We start from the raw sequence: 23,019 nt of genomic DNA on the forward strand, positions 1-23,019 counted from the left end.
ATCAACATTAAAATCATTTAAAGTTATTGATATTTTCATTGCAATATATATGCTGAAAGGAAAAAGAAATGCAGGGAAGCAAAATATGCAAAAAATTTTTGACTGCATGGCCAAATACTGTATGTGTACTTAACATAGCAGGCTTCATATTTTAGAGGCTTTGGCATGGACAATTATTCATGAATACCACTAATAAATGATTTAGAACGCGTTAGTGTGTAGCGCTAATTCATAAATACACCAATAACTCAATACCCAGTGATTGCACTAAATTTTGAATACACCAATTTATTACACATACAGTATTATGAAAACTGGTCAGAGGGGTATCTTGGTTACTGTGCACTAAAATTGGTGTTCAGAATTACAGTACTTAACCGTGAAATGTATGATGTCATGTAGGGAAAGTGGTCAAAAGCCACATACACCTGATGACAGGTTTGTCAACACATCCTCTAACACTACTCGAGGTATACACATCATTTTCAGATTTTATAGACAATTTAGAATTACTTGCAATCATGATAAGGTGGACAGAAATTCCATAGGGTTTAGCTATTGCATTGCCTAAGTGAAGAAAAAGGCAGTAAAGGTTACTGTGCAGTTTGTTGTGAAGTTTTCCACCACAGAACATCTACCGGGTATCTGTTGTCAGAGAGAAACTGAAAGGCCAACCAATCATGAAGATGATGTTGATGCTTAACAGGCAGCCACATTAAGACTGGGCTATTCATCCTGCCACTGGTGTAATCGCCACCTCAATACCACTAAAACTTCTATTAATACAGTAGGCAAACATAATCATTACATTCACCCAAAAACTGAAAGAAACCCATTGCACACCTATTCTCACATAATCCGTCCACATGCAGCCTAACTTTCATTAAAAAAATAAAGTCATTATTTGGGGGAGAAGTCGATGTTTTTTAGCAAACAAAACATGGGAGAATTATTTTTCAAAATATCAGAACTCAACCATGCATGATGACAAAAATATTCAATATGCAATATAGGTAGTGTATTTACCTTCGTAATTTACGTTATTATCTTACATCGAAATGAACCCGTCAAAAATCATTTTATTGTCAAAATGAATATTCAGTTTCACTTGGATTTTTTTAGCACTATGTCTGTACTAATAAAAATACTTCGAAAATTTTGTTTTTTGCCAGTGTTTTTTCTCTTAATTTGTAATTAACAAATTTTATTTGCTTTAATCTTATTTTTCAACTGAAATAATTCTGTTTCTTCTTACTAGAAATGTTTAAGCTGAATTCCTGTGCGACTTAATTTTATGTTTATGAATCATAAGAGAAGAGGATTTTAAAATTTAATTTGGGAAGAGACTGTGAAAATTAGCTTGAGAGGGTTCGGGCTACGTATCAGTTGGAGAAAAATTGTTTTTTCTTAAAGAAATATATTGATAACGTAAATTATAATTTTACTGGTATTCAAACCAAAAATTAATATTTTCTTGAACTTATTTTCATCCATCTAATGACATGCAGTATTTTCAATTGCCCACAAAATGCCACAAACACTGATTATTTTTCATCCTTTTGAGAGATTCACAGTTAAATATAATGACAATGTAAGATCTGCTGTTGGTATGTATTTTTTCCTATCTTTCTCTAGTTATGCCTCTCCCTATTTTTTCTTCTTTTATTCCCCATATGCTTTTTTAATTTTTGCTTTTGACTTTACAATCTCTGTTAAATGAAACCTATGAAATATAATTACGGAGAAAGGCAATTAAATTATATTTAATTTATGTTATTTTTACTGTAATTTACGTTATGAATGTTTTGCTTCATCAAGTAATCGATGAAGAGAGATTTATGCGTAAAATATTGCTACAAATAAATAGAAGTACACCTTGTTTGTAAAATCAACTGAAATTCACGCCAAAAATACATCTTTGAGGAATTATTTGAAAGTTTTTAAAGGTAACACGTAATTTACGTTATCTGATGGCGCTTCCTGCATCAGATCTACATCGGAAGTTCGGTGATGTTAAGATGCTTTCGAGAAGAAACCAATAACGTTTCCTGCATGGTTCCCTATTGTCCCGACGTCTTATTTGCAAGATAGGTACCATATATGTATTATACTGATAACGTAAATTACATAACGTAAATTACTTTCTATCAGATTAATTGGTGTAAAATGTGTAGTTGCACAGATCAATGTTCGTTTTAATATTTTACGTGTTTGGTAGGTCAGGAAGAAGAAATAAATTAATATGCAAAGACAATTTTACTTGTATTCTTTAAGTATCGTTGATAACGTAAAATACATCCTTAAAACGAACCACTCACCTCTGGTTAAAAGACCAATGTGTCTCTGTAAGTATTCTGTCATATAACTTTTCTTTGTTTCTGATTGCATTTTATGGACTTTGTTGGATATTCTAGTAGATATTTTATGTTTTAAGATACCCTTTTATGCTGTTTACACAAATATAAGATTTTGATAACGTAAATTACAGAAATTTAGCGACAAAGTTATTATATATTTTTAAAAAATTTCACTGTAGACAAATATCTAAAAGTGTTAAAAATCAATATATTCATGCACTGTTATATGTAAAAGTCGTGCTTTTTAGCATAAAATGTAATTGTTTTGTTTTATTCATTGGTCCAAACTTTGCCTTTTGCCTAAGCGACAGATCGAGAAGCCATTTATTAGACTATATACTTGGATCCCAGGGAAGTTTTAACCTGTGTATTAACACTTAACGATGTTGGTTTGGTAACTAGACGTATCACAAACAAAAACACTACAAAATTTACCAATTATTTTAATAATAATGTAATTTAAATTGCTTGCGACATCCAAATAGCGCATATGGACGGATTATGTGAGAATAGGTGTGCAACAGTTTGGTTTGTGAGCTCAACCTTACATTGGTGTTCTTCTCACTGGCACACACATGCAGGCATTGTGCACCTAGTTTTTCAGCTTGTTAACCCCTAGCCCAATGTAGCCAGAGTTTGTCAAGACTACTGATCTTGCAAACAATCACATTTACCCACTGGACTGGCCTCTGTAATGTCTGCCCTTTTCTCCAATCGAACATCTGTGGGACTAACTAGACAGAGAGTATGAAGGCGTTGGAATGCCCAAGCTACTCTCAATCAACTAAATGCAGCCTTGTTGGAAGGGTTGAATAATACCCCTATGAGAAAGATAAATGCACACTAATAGAAGGGGTGATTTTGATGGGTCAGTCGAAGTACAGGAAACAAATCATTTTTTTATTGTTGGCCTGATCCAATTTGTGAAAGTAATGGTGCCTTGAAATATAAAGATTTCTTTTTCATTTTAATTGACTTCCAATAAAAAGGAAACGGGTCTTTAAAATTTTGTTCAGATGAATCAACAGGAACTTGAATTTGCACACAAATTAACAGTGCAACGCTAATTGATATGGAATCTAAACAAACATGTAAGTTGAATGCAACATGTGCATCATCAAATAGACTAGTTAACCTTTTAATTACAACAGACCCTGATCTTAGATAGTCTAATCTCAGTACAGGGGAAAAGGCTGCATTTATTGACTGTTAAATAAGGCATCAAATTTTTCTCCCCTCAATCAAAATGTTATTTAAAAGCAATTGTAAAGCAAAGCCACATATTCCATTGTAAAATAATTTGTCAAACCTGCAGAGTAGTATATTTAAGAAGACATATAATAGTATTAGTGTTGTGTCTTGTTCCTTTAGAAGAGGTTTATTTCTCCATATCCTATTCCTTATTAACAAAGTTCTGATGGTTCATCTTTTTGCTTTTGATCATCAAACTTTCTTCCATGATTATACTTTATGGTCAAACCGAGTATAAACCAATACAAAACCTATTCACATCAACACATAAATGTCACAATAAAATGAACATAAAATTTCAGAAGAGTGCACTGGAGTAGTCAATGGTCAACAGATGGCACTGTGACAGGTAAATCAGCCAATCAATGCTCAGGTTGCAAAGGGATCAAATCAGGTCATGGCAAAAACAAACTTTTACTCAATATACTTGCCAAAGAGTTCAAAGGGGGAGAGAAAAAAAGTCAGAGGTGTCTCCATAAAATGTCTAGGTCTTATGTCTTGAACTTCTCTGTGCTGATAAGATTGTGTATGACAATGTGTCAAGATGGCAGAGAAGCATGTAGCTGCACTAATGACTGCCTGTCCAACAAGCAAATGCTGGTCATTTCATGTCAAAGCCAGGGGGTCACTCAGTTCATGTGTAGTTAACAAACATAACAGTAAAATAAATACTTGGAAATGATCAGCTCTCCATGCACATGTTTGCAGAGTTAATATCAGCAAGAAAAAATCCAAACTGACAAAAGTTTTGAAGGAAATGGATATAAATCAATCAGTAGGAATGATATACACTTAATTATAATGTGTCTCAACTTTAAGTGATATCCTAGTGACAAAAACATGTTATAAAGCAGTAAGAACAAACATAAAATTCAGGCTTAAACAGCACAAGAGGCAAGGGGAGATAATTGTGTGCACTTCCTTAGTGGATGCTCATTAAACTTGGTTAAAAAAACATGAAAGCTGTCAAACAGGGTTGCAGTACTCATTTCTCTTTATTTTGATTAATGAGAATAGGGATCTTCTGTCTATGGCCAAAACAGTGCATCCTCTTACGATTTTGTGAGTCAGAACAAAGATGGGGGATAATGAATTGATCTGATTCCAATCAGAATTCACAGTCTCTATAAGCTTCATTGCCCATATCATAATAAAAAGAACTAACTCTTGACTTCAAAAATAAATTATCCATGATAAGGTCTTCACATTAATTATACTGTCAATAAGTTGCATTCACAAATCTGTTAAAAAAGAAGCAGAAATTTTATTTAGAATAAAAATTAGGAAATTAATACATGTACATCTATTTCTAACTTATTTTACATTCTAACTTTTGTAGCTGTTCCAAAATTCACAGTAAATGAGTGTGAAGAATTATTAAGACACAAATATCAGATGGAATAAAAACATTAAATGATTGAAGATTCCAGACAAAGAGAGAGTTAAATTTGGGAAATAATTCATCAAACTCTGACTTTATCAGCCTTCCTTTGTCTAATCCCTATCATGAGATGAACAAAAAAACACATGATGATCAGACAAAAGCAGAGGAAAGACAATGCCAGTTGGCCAGCTTTATACAGATATAGCTTATTATTTGGCTTGTTTTCCAGCACATATAAGCTTCAGATAATAAAGGGCCAAAAAAAATTCCATTTCTCATAAATCAAATTTCTTTTAATGTGAAGTTTTGGTCAAACACAGCATTGTGTGGAAGCTCACGATCCTTTGACAGGACATGAAGCTAGGCTTATCAAGTCTTTAAATCATCTTTTATATTTCATTAGAAAGTGGATATCCACACTGGAATGCATAGTCTAACACAGAAGAGATCAAAGCAATGTGGGAGAAAAACTCATTTCTCCGTTGTCCACCTTGTCAATCCTAAGCCAGGTGCAGCCATCACTCTTCATTTCATTCTTGTGCAGGTACATTATTGTATATTGAAATGTAAAGCATTCTTTTTAAAAAATATATGTATTCATTTTGAAATACCAAATAACAGAAAAAAATGTCTTGCTCTGTACCATCTGATACATGTCTGGAACACTCTAAAACAGGGAGGATTTCAAAGATGAAGAAATATTAGATTTAATCCACTTTTTTGTAAGGGGAAGATGTCTGTTTAGCACACAAATGTGTAGTAAATTATTTCAAGCGTAACACCAGAAGTTCTACAGAGGCTCTTTCTGTTGGAATATAATGTAATTAAGAAAAATACACATAAATAATTCTCCATAAGAGAATTTTTTTTTGGTGGGGGGTGGGGGGGTGGGGGGGCACATAAAACTAAAAGCCATGACAATACACCATAAACTTTTTTGTACTATAGCAAAGTTTTTTCATTTGAAAATAAATAAGTTTCATGAACATTTTTATAATTCCATTCAAGTAAAAAAATCCCTTTATATATAACAACAATCATGGAAAAACAGTAAATACACCCAAAGGGGTAGTAACTTACTTTGAACATCCTTTGTCAAACAGTTAATCATTTCATATTCATATTGATGTTAGACCTGTGGTGATAGCAAATGATTTCACGGCAGATATAAGCATCGAGTGTGGTTGCATCTGACCAAGCATCTTGTCTTTCACAGCAATATTGTCTGTCAAGTATCTACAGGGATCATAATACGCACAGGAAGAAAACAGAAAATACTGGTAATTCTTTGTGAAATTCAACATAGAAATCTTGATGCACCCACCTATTTTAGCTAACTTCTGACATTAGGTGTTATTGATTTTTTTTTTTTTTTTTTAAAGTTCAAAACTCAAGTAGCTGAATGTTTATAATGTCTGTCAGACAGACAAATAGGCATGGCAAGAATTATCATAAGATTTCTGAAATCTGACCCTCCACGTCTAGTTATCAATGATAATAAATCCTAGTTCCTCTTGATTAACCTGAAATCTGGAATCTTCAACACTTTTTGAGATGGCAGAAAAATATGCTGATAAATTATCACATTCTGTCTGGTAATGTCTTTTGTTTGGTGTGCAGGGATAACAGTTAGTGATAAACTATTTCTTAGTTTTTTTTTTTACAGACCGCATGGTCCTAGCCTAACACTGTATCAACATGGCCAGATGTTTCATTCAACTGACTAGCAGCAAATGTGTTTGTGATACAATAAGATACAGGAACAAATCAGCTATTAACATTCTCTTCTCACTCCATAAACCCCAGCAGGTCAAGGGTGATCAAAGAATTCTTAATCCATATGATCTATAAAATATACCCAATTACAGTCCATCAAGTGTGCTGCCTGTGTGTCTTTAATATCTGACTTCATCTCCTAGTGAAATATCATAATGGTGGGTGGGTGGGGGTGGGTGGGGGCTTTTTTGCTGGCATGAGTGATTTACAGTTAAGTACAATCATAAAATTTTCTGTATTAATAATAATGAACATAATAATGAACAACAATTCAACATACTGTTTGGGCAAAATTCTGAGTACCCTAAATTTGGCTCCTTCCTTTAAAACAACTTTAAACTTAAATTAAACACAAACTGTATAAAAAGGTGTCCCCAAAATCCACACTGAATAGTAACATGAAAAGAAATTTGGGTGCTGGTGTACAGTCAGACTGACCAAAGCTTAAACAATATCTTGATTGACCATGTCATTGGACGAAGGCTGATTTCACACAAATAAATGCTTAATCACCCTAATGGATTACCAGGCCAACTTCTGAAACAAACATGGTGGCCAATCTTCAAGGTTTACAAATAGAAAGCTACATCAATCAGAGTTTGGGGGAGAACAAGATCCCCATTTATCAGGGCTGATAGGGTAAGAACAAAGTGAAGAAAAGGGCATCTTGTATTACCAGACTGATCAATTCTCACCAATGGTCATCACATTACCATTCTGAGGAAAACATCCCAATCAAACACTCTCCTTTTCCAATCCTATTGCACCCTTTCTACTTATACTCTCTGTTTTGCAATGCTTCAAAATACCAGTATCATTCAATGGGCTGAATAATTAAGTTTCTGATATGATTACAACTCTAATATCCAACAGCTTAACTGTTAATGACTTTCGTTTTATGAAGATAACCTAGGTTTATTATTTGTTCACCCTTTTTTATTTGCTGCTTGTAGTCTATAACTGCTCTCTTGGTGCCTTACAGATTGTTTTGGGATATTTTTAATCACGGTGACAGTACTCAGGGGATTTAAATTTAGCATGCTCACAACCACAAATGGCCATGTACATGTATAATTAATGAATGATCACTTTTTCTTCATCACATGAATTAAGTCATTAACAAACTATGGTCTCATTGTTAATGTTACCTCTAGAAAACATTTAAATGACCCAGGATCAAATTTTCATCACAGGAACATATAAATTTGACCTTTAATTACTCAATTCCTGAATTGTGTTGAAGCTGTTGATAAAAATCATCAGAATTCAGTGGGATCTAGAAGTCATTCACTTTATTTTGAAACTCCCTTTATTTTCAACATAAGAACTGCTTGCCCTTGAACAGTTATAATTGAGCTGCTTATCAGGAACGTTAAGTCATCATCTAAGGTTCCTATTGACAGAGCTATCAGGAACACAAGTGACAAAGCTGACATCGGATATTGACAGAAATTGGACTGATATTCCTGATTTATATGGCACCAATCTCTGCTATTGTTCTTCAGGCATTAACTTAATCACAGGCACAGAAGCTATCCAAAAAAAGGACAAGCCTAAAATGTCATAAAATTCACCATTATTCAATTCATATTATCAAATCTGTCCTTTGTGGGGGAAAAAAAAATTTGAAGAGTAAATATTTCTGTGTGAGATTGGATATCCATCAAGTTGTTTAGCAAGATATAGGCAAAGATATCACTTTGATGTCTTGCTAAAAAACTCTCAGAAAGGAGACTTCAACTTACAAACTGCTCAAGTTGAATGAAATTAACAGCTGTAAATCACAGACGGAGAAAATGATGAAAGAAAATTGGAAAAAAAAATGCTGATCAAATATATGTGTTCTTGTTGAGCTCTCACACACACAACAAATAAGTTTATCATCAATTTCTATTATTGGTATTATTGGATAGGGATTATAATCTCGTTAGAATCACATTTACTATGATCAATTAATGGAGAGAAAACTACACATTAAGTGGTGATGCATATTTGCTATTTATAATGTTGGGTACAACACAATGCAAAGATTAAAATGATTATAAGTTAAAATGAAAATTTTGTTCATCTATTGCTCATGGCTTTTCCCTAACATTCTTCACTGTCCAAGTTGAATTTTCTCTCACTGTAAACATCAAAGAAGTCACAGTCACTTGAAATTTAAATAAATTTTAATCCTTCTTTGGAACTTGCAAAACTTTGTTCCAAATTTTGTTTACTGTACACTTTAAGAAAATTTTGGGATGAATGAACACATGCACTAAGCATGCTGAAACACAAGGCAAGGAAAATGTGCTAATCCTACAATTACTTTATTCTCTCATGGAAAGTTTTTTCTTCTCAGTGAGAAAAGAATCTATATACAAGCCTGCCATCAACCCTGGAGAATCCCCAAACCTTCCCTTCTTAATCTTTGTAAGACACTGGAATCCGTATTTGAGATTTTCTACAAAAAGTCTTTATACTGAAAGCAATAAAACTTTGCTAAGAAAATAGTTCCCTTTAAAATGTATTTCATAAAAGTTATTGGAAGCTGAACAATGTGAACAATACCAAGTACACTTAATTTCTATGACTTAAAGTATAATAAAATATTACGAAAGGTCTGTCACATACATTAAAATGTATAAGTTCCCACTGCTGATAATAAGGGCACTATGTAAAATCTCTCTCCCATCAGTGAATGCCATGTGTGTCAATGAAGGACCACATGAGATGAACCTCACAATTTCTCATTGAATTGTAATAACAGCATTTCTATTATTCCCTCTACCTAATTATGTAAGGATTTTCATCTTTACCACCTTGATAAACCATTATTACTATTCACTGAACCAGAAAAGAAGTCAGCCATAGAAATTCCTGATAGCTGTCAATTCAAATTAGGACCACTAGGAAAATCGGCCCTTATATGATACAGCATAAAGCTGCCAGTAAAAAATAAGAAAAGAAAAAAACTCATGTCAATAAGACATCTCAAGACAGCCATTTTGAAATATGAGAGGCAAAGTTCACAGCAACAAAATGATCTTATTTTTTAGAATGACACAACCAGGTTATATTTGGGTAATTTGGGAAAACAGCTTTTATTATATGCTTAAATAAAAGATAGTGATGGCAAGTACACAAAAGCTGTCAATCAAAATTTCACAGCAGATTAAATCTAGCTATTGCAGCATGTAATTTCAACACATGAGTGGGAAAAATGTCATTCATAAAATTACAGAAACAGGATTTTCAAAGATGTTTATCAATGGAAAATTTATAAAGCCAGAATTAAAACATTTCATGGTCCTATTTTAAAATTACCATTTTTTTTTCAAATCTGAAGTCAATTTTCACATAATAAAAAGATATAAATATATATAAAGATTAAATGCCATTTCAAACCCCACAGACCAATTTCTGACAAAAGTAACATGAAAATCAAGATAACACAAGTAACACTTCTTTGGCATTCTAACAGGAGGAATCAAATCTGTTTTAATTATCTCCCCTTGCAGACTTGGTTCAAAACAAGAAAATAGGAAATATTGTTACTTGGGTGGTTGGTAAAAATGGGACAAAGAGAGGCAGAAAGACCAAACAAAGGACATGGAAATGAAACCAGGTCCTTACATCGGCAATCTTGTTTCACCTGGATCATTGAAATGCCTCTATTACAAGCACCAAGTCCTCAGTCAAAAGACTAGGGTTCCCATTTATCATGGCTGATGTCTCCTCCAGCATAATGCCAAATGCTTCATTGGATAAACAAGAAAAAGGCCACCCAAGATCACCACCATTAATTCTCAGAATGGCTGCCCAACTGCACAATTAATACTAGCTTATCTCAATATTAGCAATGTAAAGGATAATGCACATTACTTATACCTCTGAAAGTCTGCACACAGCTGTCTGAAATCACATTTCAAACAAGTTTTAAATCATTATTTCTACATTTGAAGGCATTATGTATGCAGCATTAGCCAGCTTCAGTCCTCTCCCATCATTCAGTTTGGATGTACACTTCATAGATCTAGTTTGTCCATTTTGTTGATAATAAAAAAAGGATTCAAGCCTATTTCAAGGTATTCAATATAAGGTGACAAAAGTTTTTAAATGACTAAGGGAAGTAGGCCCAACTTTTGTCAGTTAATTCCTAAATAGACAAGTCAACTGGCCCTTCCATTGTTGTTTTTATTTGGCAAGAACAAAGTGTTCATGTCTAATTCAGGAAAGAAGTGTCAGTTCAAGGTTAATCAGATGTAATAATATTTTCTGTGATAATTCGTTTGAAGCTCAGACTGACCAGTGTAAAACCTGTCAGATTGTTTCAGTCTACAATGCCTGACTGCATGTTATTTCAACAAATAAAGCCACTTTTTTTGTCAAAGGTTACATCAATATTATGCAGTCTTTCACTTGTCTTTCACATTTTTTTTCTTTGTAAAAAGCAGTGACATTAAACTGCAAAAAAAAAACCCCTCACACTGGAACAATACTGACTTCCTCTCCATGTCTATTTTATCTTGCAGCCATCACCAACATTTGGTCTGTGTAATGGCCAACTTTATCAGGCCTTTATTACAGCAATGATCTGAACGTAGAAAAAAAAATTCTACCCACTGGTTATACTAGTAATCCACAGAAGATTTGGTAAACTTCACCGTCTAGATCATTGGCTGATTTGATGGGATTTTATATTTCCAATGATAGCTTTACTCTTCACATTCACATTTTTATACCCCTCTAAAACAGAGTCAAGATGATATCTCCCATTTGAACATTATACACATGGTAAACTTCCATAAACTCTATCCACTGCAAGCTTATCTGAGATTCTGTGATAAGCTATTATGACAGTAAATTGTTAAGTTTGTATTCTATTATCAACACTTATTGTATAAACAAATATATAAAACTTTCTGACACCTGTTGCTCAGTAGCAAGACAGAATTCTAAATCATGAAAGCAAAATTTGTCTTATATGAACATTAATTGATAATACACTTTAAAACATTTTTGAAAATGGCTTCGTGTGACTTTTTTGGAACCAATGCTATAAATCAAACCTTCCACAGTCACAAAATTCAGATATAAATTTTGAATATTTTGCATTATATAGTCTTCAGCTTTTATACACTACACAATGATACAAGCCAGGAAGCCATTTATTTGACATTCTTTTAATAAATTGTCAGGACTCACATTGTATGTTGAGGGAAGCTTCACTAACTAGGGAATGTCCAGATGTCTTGTTTGTGGCAATACAAGCAAAGGTGCCGGAATCCAATTCCCTTGTGACTCTGAGGATGTGTAAGTGGCTCCCCTCTTGGAACCGCCTACTGGTGGGGACTAAAGGCTTCCTGTTGTGGGTCCAACTAAATACGATATGATAGCGGTTGGAGACGTCACATCTTAGTAACACCTCGGAACCTTCAATGACATCCATGTCCTCGGGTTTGGAACTGAAGTAAAATGTGTCCTGGGACCAAACTACAAATGAAAATAGATTAAAGATTACCAGTATAAAGAATATGTTTTTACAAAACAACTTGTACTTAAGATTTTCTTGTATGCTACTTCAATTATATTCTCCATTTTCTTTGAATGAAATTTGAGGGCAGATTTAGTATGTTTTGTAAATGCTGCTCCGTGTTTTTTGGCTTCCAGCGCTATGTGCAGCTGCAGCAATTTGTCAGCAGAGCTTGAAGTCGGGATCAGTTACAACAATCACTTCAATTTCTGAAGACTTATTTTATCCTAAAACTCCAAGTCTAATTTTTTATTGGACTATTGATCACTGTATTTTACAGAAGCGGCAAATAATGAAAGCACATTTTGTTTAAAAAACTTAGCTCTCATATACTTTGGGAAAAAAGATTGGAATTCTGGAGACTTGAGAGAAGTTTATCTGCTGAGATGGGTGTAATAGGGAAAGAGGATCCCCCAAGCAGACTTGTTGTAGTGAATTATGAGGGGGATCTAAAACCAGGGATATCCTTCTCTCATCTTATTCTGTTAAACATCCCTTCAAAAAAAAAAGGCCATCATCTCTCACAGGGCAAAAAGATTAACACTGTGTCAGACATATTTTTAAATTCCTTTCTAAAAGTACAAGCTCGATTAATTAAGGTGATTTATGAAGATCCTGAAAGGTTAGGTGATAAATTTTAGAGACTCAGGAAACAAATTATCAGTTTTAGCCTGCATTTATTACAGACAAAACAAATTTTGTTCTTACTTGATTCAATATTTATTCAGTTTTTATAGTATCATTCCTCCTATTTTAGAATATCTTGGCTTAGTTGGCTATTTATGTTCACCAAACGAAGTTTGGGATTAAAACATATTGTTTTTACTTTGTTTCTTATTTCTTCTCCGATACTTTTTTGTCCAAGAGTGGTCTCGGAAGCTACTCATCAGATTGAGGTGAAACCATTTTAGGGTTAGTAGACATGTTGTGTATATGTGCAGAATGAAGGTCATTTTGCATGCACATGCATGCATGTGTGTCAAATAAAATGACTGATATAATTCAAAAAGCTTCAACTGTCATATTTTATATGAAATACTTTGAAACTCAGTACATAAACAAATATACATAGTCAAGACAAAATGACATTGTTGAATTAGCATGAACACATCTACATGCAAGTGTGCTTTGTTCTGATTGGCTGGGACAAAAATCTCAATCCTTTTCTTATTTTTTGGACAAAATAATATGAAATTTAAAATATATGTACATATGAGGTTCTATAACATGACATATACCAAGTTTTTTGAAAAAAAAATGTGCATTCACATGCTCTGCAAATTTATTGGCTAAAACTTTAAGTGACCATAATTTTCTTACTATTCAACAAAATATGACAAAATTTAGAAATATATATATATATATATAAGTTATATATATATATATATATATAAGTACAATATTTTCCTACATTATGATACTATTAAAACATAATGTAAGGACATGCATACTCTTATGCTGAATTCTGATAAGTGATTGGCTAATACTTTAATGATCCTAACTTTATTTCTTAACTATAAAATATAGTTTAAGGTCAAGATCTAGTAAATGAGTTTAGACTGTGTTTTGGTACTATATCCATTATGACATCATAATTGATTTAAACTTAATTTTTCCCGTACTTTACGGCTATAACAGAATTATGTAGAAAATGACGCATTTCACGGAATTCAATTTGAAACCATGTTAAAAGGAACCTCGAAACCTATATTCAATTTAATATTATTTTAAAGTAGAGGTCAAGAAGATATGAATAACTGTTTTCTGAGAGTCTGTAGGCAATATAGATACATTTCCTATGTCTGAGATGAGAAAACTCTCATTCTTACACCTGATTTTCTTCATTTTTCATTGAAAAGGGCAGTTTAAAATATGTTTTTTTCATTGAGTTTATCTAAAAATTATGTCCCGATACACCTTAATTTATTAAGCTATAATTGTAAAAGATTATTAAAGGAATCCGTTTCTCAAATTTGAGAAATCTGTAGGCACTCTTCATTTACTAGATCTTGACCTTAAAACTCAACACAGATGTATTATGAAACACTGTAAAAAGGGTACATGTGAGAGATCTAGAAAACATACATAGTGCATGTATGCATGCTGAAATCTGAATGGCTATATAGTTTTAAATGTTTTTGGGTTTTTTTTTTTTTTTTGAGATTTCAGAGAAAAAAGAAACAAAATTCAGAATTTATATAGGCAAATAATATGCATTATGGTACCATCAGAAATAAACACATGCACATGCATGCATCTGTTGAATTCTTATTGCTTAATATTTTTTGACTGCTGTAGCATTTAAAGTTTTCAATGAAATTCTTTTAATTTTAATATGTAGTCCTTTACTATGAGATGATAATAGATGATATTAAAACAAGAGCATTCAACTGCACAGAAATCTGCATGGCTAATACTCATATGACTGTATTTATGTTGTGATCCAAAAAATGTACTTTAGTATAAAATAAAACAAATGTTATCATATGAAATTATTGCCTAATTTATCAAAGATAGTAAGAAATGGGGCACCACAAGGGAGTAGGGGAGGCATTTGGGAAAAATATGTAATGGTTCAATCCAGTTACATATAGTACTAGTTTCTATTCTTTTTATCCATTGTGTTTTGTCCCCCCCCCCCCCCCAATAAAAAAAAATAATAAGTTACTGAGGTCGGTAAATAATGAAATTTTAATTTTTTTATTATCTAAATCATAAAAAAAACTTTCTTTCTTCAACTTGGTTGCATACACTAAATGTAGACTGAAATTCATTTGTTGTTAACTTTGTATTTCAAACCTCATTAATCTTCTGCTACAGCTGAATGTCTTTTTAGGTGTCTGAAATCTCATTAATGGCTTTATTTACCATTTCAAAACACTCATATTTAATATGCATAATACCATTCCATAAAATCGTCATTATAAATGCAAACTTAATGTAAATTAAACATGTATAAAGCATCCTATGTTCGTCAGTAGAGTAAGTAAACTATAAGCTGTTTAGGGAAAAACTTTGAAACTTCCACAAAAACTCAACCGAATGATTAAAAAAAATATTAAATTCACTTTTTATAGGGGAAGTAGTTGTACTTTAAAAATGTCATTAAATCCGTGATATCAGCTATAAATCACTGGTGAAATGAAAGAAAACATTTTAGTAAAACTGGGACATAAAACACAAAGCTATCAGACTATTTCAGTTCAATTACCCATTACATTGTTTTGCCAAGCTCTTTCTGCCTGGAATCTTGATCATTAACTGACTTTACCGTGTTTGATTGTATTGAATTGGCTAGGACACGCGCCACAGAGCAGTCAGCCCTCGGGATATACCCTGAACCAACAGTCATCTGTCTCCGACACCTACCCACCTTTGTTATATCTTATCGGGTGCAAATAATGACACCTGGGAACTCAAATTCTAAATCATAAACAACTCCTTGGTTTTCCTGAGGATATTACTATTTTGTTTACTATGAATCAACCTATGTATGTAATAATAGATTGTTCTTCACATGTTAAAACATCAGTGGAAAAAGCCTCTTTGTGATGGTACTAAATTGACATATTTGCTTAAATAGGATGACACAAGGCAAATATTTTTTTAAATTAGATCTGATTTAGAATTGAGTTATATGAGGGTTATCAGAATGTATATAAATAGTCATTAGGTAGGAGATAGGGTGTCTGTTTTACGAGGGGTGTTACACATCCCTGCTCTGATCTTATACAGAGCTTACTCCTAAGATGCTTGCACTGTCTTCCTGAACAGAATCTGCTGCCTGGGGCTGGAAAACAATGGTTTTATCTGAAACCTTCAAAAATAGCATGAATCACAGTGGGATGAGGGGGGCAGAAAAATATCCCCCTTATCTCAGTGGAAACTCTCATAAAAAACAGCAAGAAGCATGTAACCTCCAGCCAGTTCCATCAATTCTGACTAATTGCTCTGCAGTTTTCAGTGTTTGTGTGTATACAGACACACTGGGGTCAATGTGACCACCTAATGGGTGATAAATGGATTTTTATGGCATACTGGCATGTGTAATAAAAATTACATTCTGCATAATTCATGCATTTTAATTGTTAATTCAAGAAGCATCAGGAATATTTGGCGATTATACCTAACAGAAAAACACTACTGTAGAGTAAGAAAAGGCCATAAAAAGCGGTGATCATTCCTATATAACCTAGGCAATTTGCACCCTGGGCAGCTTTACATATCAACATGCACACAAGCATGTAAGTCTAGCCATTATCAGAATGATTACACAAATATGACACCTTGTAACAACTGATAGCAAATGACACCCCTTGTCTAATCTGGACCATAAATGGTCTTTAAGTTTTATAATTAAAAGACTTCAGGAAGTCTAGTATTTTTGATAATCCAGCAGTACAGGATTATACCCCCATTTTCATGTGTAATTGGTGAAATCTGATTTTTTATTGTTGTTAATTTAAAACCAAGTGGCATCAGATGTGCAATATTCTTCAAAATGGCACAATAAGGTGTTATAGGTTGCTTCAGACTTGGCCACTGGAGGTTAATTTTGATGCGAGCTGTTCTGACTGTTAAGAGATTGAGATAATTGTTGCTGGAGAAATGGCAATAGCTCTGTAGGTTATAAATGACATTTTGTTTTTTCAGATAGGAAAGGGGGGTAACATCCTATATAATATGTACACCTGCTCCAAAGTTAAACATCCTTGTTGGAATTTTTTTTTAAAGAAGAAACAGTCACTGAAACGATTGTATAATGTGCACAGATAAGTAATTCAATAATAATTTAAAAAAAAAAATTGTTTTTTTCATTTATACAATATATAATTCTTTATCACTAAACAGATTAACTGAAATATTTGTACAGTTCTTCAAATTGACTTATTAGTTCTCAGCATTTTAAAGGGCCTAGAACTTAATCACTTATAACCATCCATCGATTTTAATTTTGTCGAATTTCACTTACCGATGTTAAACGAGCAAAATACAATTGTCCACCAAGTTCTCCCATCCATTCTGATAAAATGGTAAAATCCTGTCAGTGCATTGGAAACCTTGAAATTAATTTTCACGCTTTCTTTTTTCGTCACAATCTGTTCATTTACATTTCACAACTCATCAAAGTTGCTGAAATACAATCAGTAAAATAAAACACGATGTACCGTGAAATTTACCGCTATTGATTATCCTTTCTTCTCGTGTTGACGATTATTGCTGAGGGTGAGAATAAGCCGTGGAATATATCACTCCGCCAGGAGGCAGGGTCAGGCAAGACAAACCGGGGATCGGCGCGCGCTTTTGTTGACAAAGATAGAGACGAGGATTAAGTCACTCCGATCACAAGCCATACAATCTCCGGTACCTTTAAATGAATCTGAACAAGAAAGATCTAAAGAATATATTAGGTATTCTCCTCTTTATCTTCAGCTAGATATACTTATCAATGGAGATTCTTGAGGGAGTACGCACCTTTTCACCATGTGCGTTTTTGTTTACAATGAATGCACTTTTCCTATTGGATAATGATCAGTAATATGGGCGGGTCTTTCAGATGCGTTAACCCAAGAAGGATGGTAAATTTTTCATTTTAAACTAAATTTCTTTAGAACAGAGCAGAGACCGCATAATAGGAACCAAAGCCATCCAGTCTTGATTTTTACAGATTTAAAAAAAAAAATATTGAAAAGAAACAAAATTGTGCATTCTATTATAAAAGTATCATCTGTGAGCACAAAACTTGTAGTGTTCAGTCTGGGAATCAAATACCAAACGTTGCTTCTAGGATATGAAATAATAAAAAAAAATGTATTTTCCCCCAATTTATATATTTGACAAATACAAACGATGTCTTACCGAATATTTACTTGTGTGATTGTGATTGTACTAAATACTATTATGCAAAATTAAAAAAAAAGTGTTGGGGAGGGGGTACACACCCTTTATAAATCTGCTACTGAAGAAGTCCTTAACGAGAGAGACTAAGTCAACTTTTTTTAAAACAAGCTTCCAATTCAATACTAGTTTTCTGGAATTTTTTTATCCGGTCTTTTTGTAAATACATTTGATAGATAATATTTAAAACAATTTATTTTGATCTATCTCAGAGTTTGAGATAGATCAAAATAAATTGAAAGCAACTTATTTTGATGAATTTTAATTGCAAAAACTGTATTCCAATGCCCAACTTTATGTTACTGTCTTGTGATAACAGAAAAAGACATCTCTGGTGAAGTTAAAATTTTCCAAAAAACCAAAACTTATCCTGAATTAAAACATATATATTTGGTTGTACAATTCAACAGAAAAAATTGTATATCTGTACCCAGCCGAGTAATAAAGTTTATAGAAAGTTAATAGCCATTCTCTATAACCACTTAAACTTCTTTGCCACGCATAGTCACCGATTTTGATGAAACTTTGCCAATTATTAGTACTTGACACCAAAAACATATTTCAAATAAAATTTCGTTGCTATGTGTCTTGGTTGCCATGGTAACAGCCAGAAAAGTTTGAAAAATTGAGATTTTCAGCTACTTTGAATCTTTATTAAGCCTTAATAAAGACTAAGAAAAACAAACAAACAATTCTCTCAAAAACATGACACCTTGTTGCCACTTATGCTATAAAGAAATTATTTAGAATCTATCTCTAAGTAAATGGTAACCATGGGTACATTTGGAATACATTTTAGATGCTGAAAAATGCTGAAAAACTCTCAATATTCACTAATGATAGGTGTTACATGATCAAACTCAATCAACAACATAAGAAAAACAATAAAAATATTTGACCTTAAGTAATTAGGTATTGGCAATATTATTTTAAAAATAAATTTCATGGTTGCCATGGTAACACAGTGTAACCATGCAAAATCTGTTGCTAAGAATGGGTTAATGCTTAGCTATCTTAAAGAAAAAGAATAAAAATCATGACTGGTACATATACATCCTTAGGACCATGCAACACCGACGCCATAAGAAAAATTGGGATTAATTGTTACTTTGCAGTGTAACCATGGAAACAACATACCAGTTGTTTAAAGTGATATTTTTTGCAGCTTTAGGAATTTACCCTTTAATCAAGAAACATATTATTTAACTCACCTTGAATAGTACCTATCTGGTAAAACTAAAGTTGAATATCATATATTGATTAAGTTTGATGAAAATTACAACACTGTTGCTATGGTTACCAAGAAGGGAAAATGTTCGATTTTGGTAACTTTATATCAATATTTAACCCTATGTGCTAGCTTTTTGCATCCAGTTAGAGATTGGGTGGTAGTCAAACTTGAAAGTCGGGTTAGTTGTTCATAAATATCAATCATAAAAGTTTTGGGAATCTACATACAAGGGTACGTATCCAAGGAAACAGAACATTTTTAAGATTTTTATTCATATTTTTCCGGCTAATTTCCATAGCAACGCTCTATTTAAAAAAAATAATTTGAACTTTTTGAAATGTGAAAATTAGGGTCACACCAACGCCTTTAAAAACTGATCATTACTTATATAGAAATATGTTTTTTAAAAAGATAGGAAAAGATTAAAACACTAAGAGAGATTTTAAATCCCTTTGTGGTATTAAAACCATGGCAACTGTTCCCAACCTATAAGAAATATCATATTTCGCCCTTGGTGTATGTTACAAGGATCTTTTGTCTATTATTTGCTTGTATTTCAACCTATAATTGTTTTTTATTCTTAAGTGTATGACTTCATAAAATTAAATGAACAAAATTATTACTTTTGAATACTTTGTTTCCATAGTAACGTATGTAATAGTTAATTTACCAAACATGTTTAACATGCATTTAAGACATAAGGCCTTCAACTTTAAGAAACAGTCATTGCCACTTGTTTGCTTCACTGCAAACGTTAACTATGGGACTCTGAACATGTTGAAAAATGCCATTTTTCAAACTTTAGGACACGTTGCTATGGTAACCATGACACGTAGCAACAAAATGTTGCCTGATTTGAGTTTAAGGTATCAAAGACTTTTATCATAGAGTGTTTGGAGAAATTCTGAGACTACGCGTGCCACAGCTCCTATATAAAAGTTCAAGTCATTACAGAGAATGGCTCTTAACATGTAAGATTACATACAATAATATATCCATGATGACCTTGACCTTTGTATGCACTTAAAAAAAAAGAGAGAACCTCAGGGAAATATAACTAACTTGTGCAAACTACCCAAGGGATCATGGTGGGCCAGTAATATTATCTATAGTGGTAATATGATCCACAAATAATTATTTTACACATTACACAAATTTGAATGGAAAATTCAAATGAGAAGAGAGGGAAAATTTGTGAATTTTTCTATCCAAGGGTGAATGATGCTGTGCTGAATACTTTTGGGAGTAAACTTATTTCCATTAACATATATACTGTTAAGCAATAAAATGTCCTACTAAATAATTAAAGGAGATAACAATTAGAGCCATAAAAGACCACACTGAATGGACAATAAAATCACAGAACAGCAAGTGTCTTGGAGATTCTCATTACTGTGGTGCTGCTATTTGTACACACTTCCGTTACTATATCACAAAAAAGAGTAAGCCATTAGCAATAAATTAGCCATAAAAAAAGCAAGACAATAAATCCCCCCTTCTGATTCACTTCTTACTCTGGAGCTACACAATGTCTACCAGTATTATTGTACAAGTTAACAAGCTTTTAGGATAACATTCTGTATCCTTCCAAGGACAGATTATTTTTTATTTTTTGAATATATACTTCAGAAACATGTGGGAAAATAGTAAATCTGAGAAAATTGTGGTAAATTCTGGGTTTTTTATTCTCAACTACTTAATTTATGAATTATAAAAGTTATTTTAGGAATCAATGACGTATGACCACAGATGATGATATTTAACATTAAATTTCTTGGTACAACAATGATTTACACTGATCAAATTTTATATGTAACTTGTTAAAGACAATATTGTCCCCCGCTTTCACGAAAGTGAGGGGATATTAAATCTCGTTCATCTATCAGTCTGTCTGTCACAAAAACTTTAACTTTGGTCATAACTTTTGAATGAGAAGAGGTAGGGCTTTCATATTTCACATGTACATTACCTGTGACAAGACCTTACCAAATATACCATGATTTTTGACACCTTGATCTTGAAGTTTGACCTACTTTTCAAAAAATTTATATTACTTTAAATTGGTCATAACTTTTGAATGAGAAGAGATAGGGCTTTCTTATTATACATGTATATTACCTATTACAAGATATTTTCAAATATATTAAAATTTTGACCTGTGACCTTGACCTTCATGTTTGACCTAGTTTTCAAAAATTTATCTTTGCTCAGAACTTTTGATTGAGAAGAGATAGGGCTTTCATATATAACATGTGCATTACCTGTGACAAGACCTTTCCAAATATACAATGGTTTTTGATCCTGTGACCTTGACCTTGAAGTTTGACCAACTTTTCAAAAATTTTATTTTTGCTTATAACTTTTAATTGAGAAAAGGTAGGGCCTTCATATTTGACAGGTGCATTACCCGTGACAACATGTTTTCAAACATGCTATGATTTTAACCCCTTGACCTTGACCTTCATGTTTGTACTAATTTTCAAAAATGTTAACTTTGGTGATTACTTTTGAATAATATATGATATGGCATTCATACTTGACAAGTACAATACTGTGTCAAAATGTTTCCGAATATGCTATATTTGACCCCATGACCTTGACCTTCAAATTTGACTTAATTTTCAAACATTTTATTGGAGTTGCAACTTTAAAAGGAGCGAAGATAAGGCATTCATATTTGACACGTGCACTACCTGTGACAAGCACATCCAAATGTACTATGATTTTTAACCCCATGACCTTGACCTTGAAGTTTGACCTACTTTTCAAAAAATTTGTTCTCTGCTTACAACTTTTAATTGAAAAAATGATAGGGCTTTCATATTTGACAGGTGCATTACTTGTGACAAGATATTTCCAAACATGCTATGATTTAACCCCTTGACCTTCATGTTTGTACTAATTTTCAAAAATGTTAACTTTGGTGATTACTTTTGAATGACATTTGATAGGGCATTCATATTTGACAAGTACATTATTGTGTCAAAATGTTTCCGAATGTGCTATATTTGACCCCATGGCCTTGACCTTCAAATTTGGTTTAATTTTCAAACATTTTATCAGAGTTGCAACTTTTAAAGGAGCAAAGATAAGGCATTCATATTTGACACGTGCATTACCTGCAACAAGCATTTCCAAATGTACTATGATTTTTAACCCCATGACCTTGACCTTGAAGTTTGACCTAATTTTCAAAAATTTTAACATTGCTCATATCTTCTGGTTGAGAGAAGATATGGCATTTACATTTGACATGTGCATTACCTGTTTCAAGACCTTTCTGATTGTATACTCTGGTTTTTGAATATTTTTTTTTCACTTGTGCATTGCTTGTGACAAGACCTTTCAGATTGTATCATATTTGACCTCATGACCTTAAACTTGAAGTTTGATGCAGTTTTGAGAAGCTATAACCTTTGCCATAACTGTTATTAATTCAATAATTTATTTCTTTTTTGAATGATGCACAGACAGTTACAATATATGCTATAAATAATGGCATCTCCCATCCAGTAAGACACCAAAAGCAGGGGACCACAACTCTTTGAATTTGCTTGTTTTCTTTCATGTGGGTATAACAAGATGTTTGGATGTTAATTTTTAT

At 32.7% G+C, this 23,019-nt stretch overlaps 1 protein-coding gene across 1 annotated transcript in view; it reads right to left on the reverse strand.

Annotated features, from left to right (window-relative positions):
* The window catches only part of LOC133181968 (inactive tyrosine-protein kinase 7-like), a 75,305-nt gene that overhangs the window by 37,378 nt on the left and 14,908 nt on the right, over positions 1 to 23,019 (reverse strand). The window contains 2 exon segments of the mRNA XM_061316637.1: positions 11,959 to 12,246; positions 17,259 to 17,327. Of these exon segments, the coding sequence (XP_061172621.1) occupies positions 11,959 to 12,246; positions 17,259 to 17,327 (357 nt within the window).

This window comes from Saccostrea echinata, unplaced genomic scaffold, assembly GCF_033153115.1.
Source record: "Saccostrea echinata isolate AGI-Se365-2 ecotype Australia unplaced genomic scaffold, CSIRO_AGI_Sech_v1 ptg000009l, whole genome shotgun sequence".
NCBI classification, from domain to species: domain Eukaryota; kingdom Metazoa; phylum Mollusca; class Bivalvia; order Ostreida; family Ostreidae; genus Saccostrea; species Saccostrea echinata.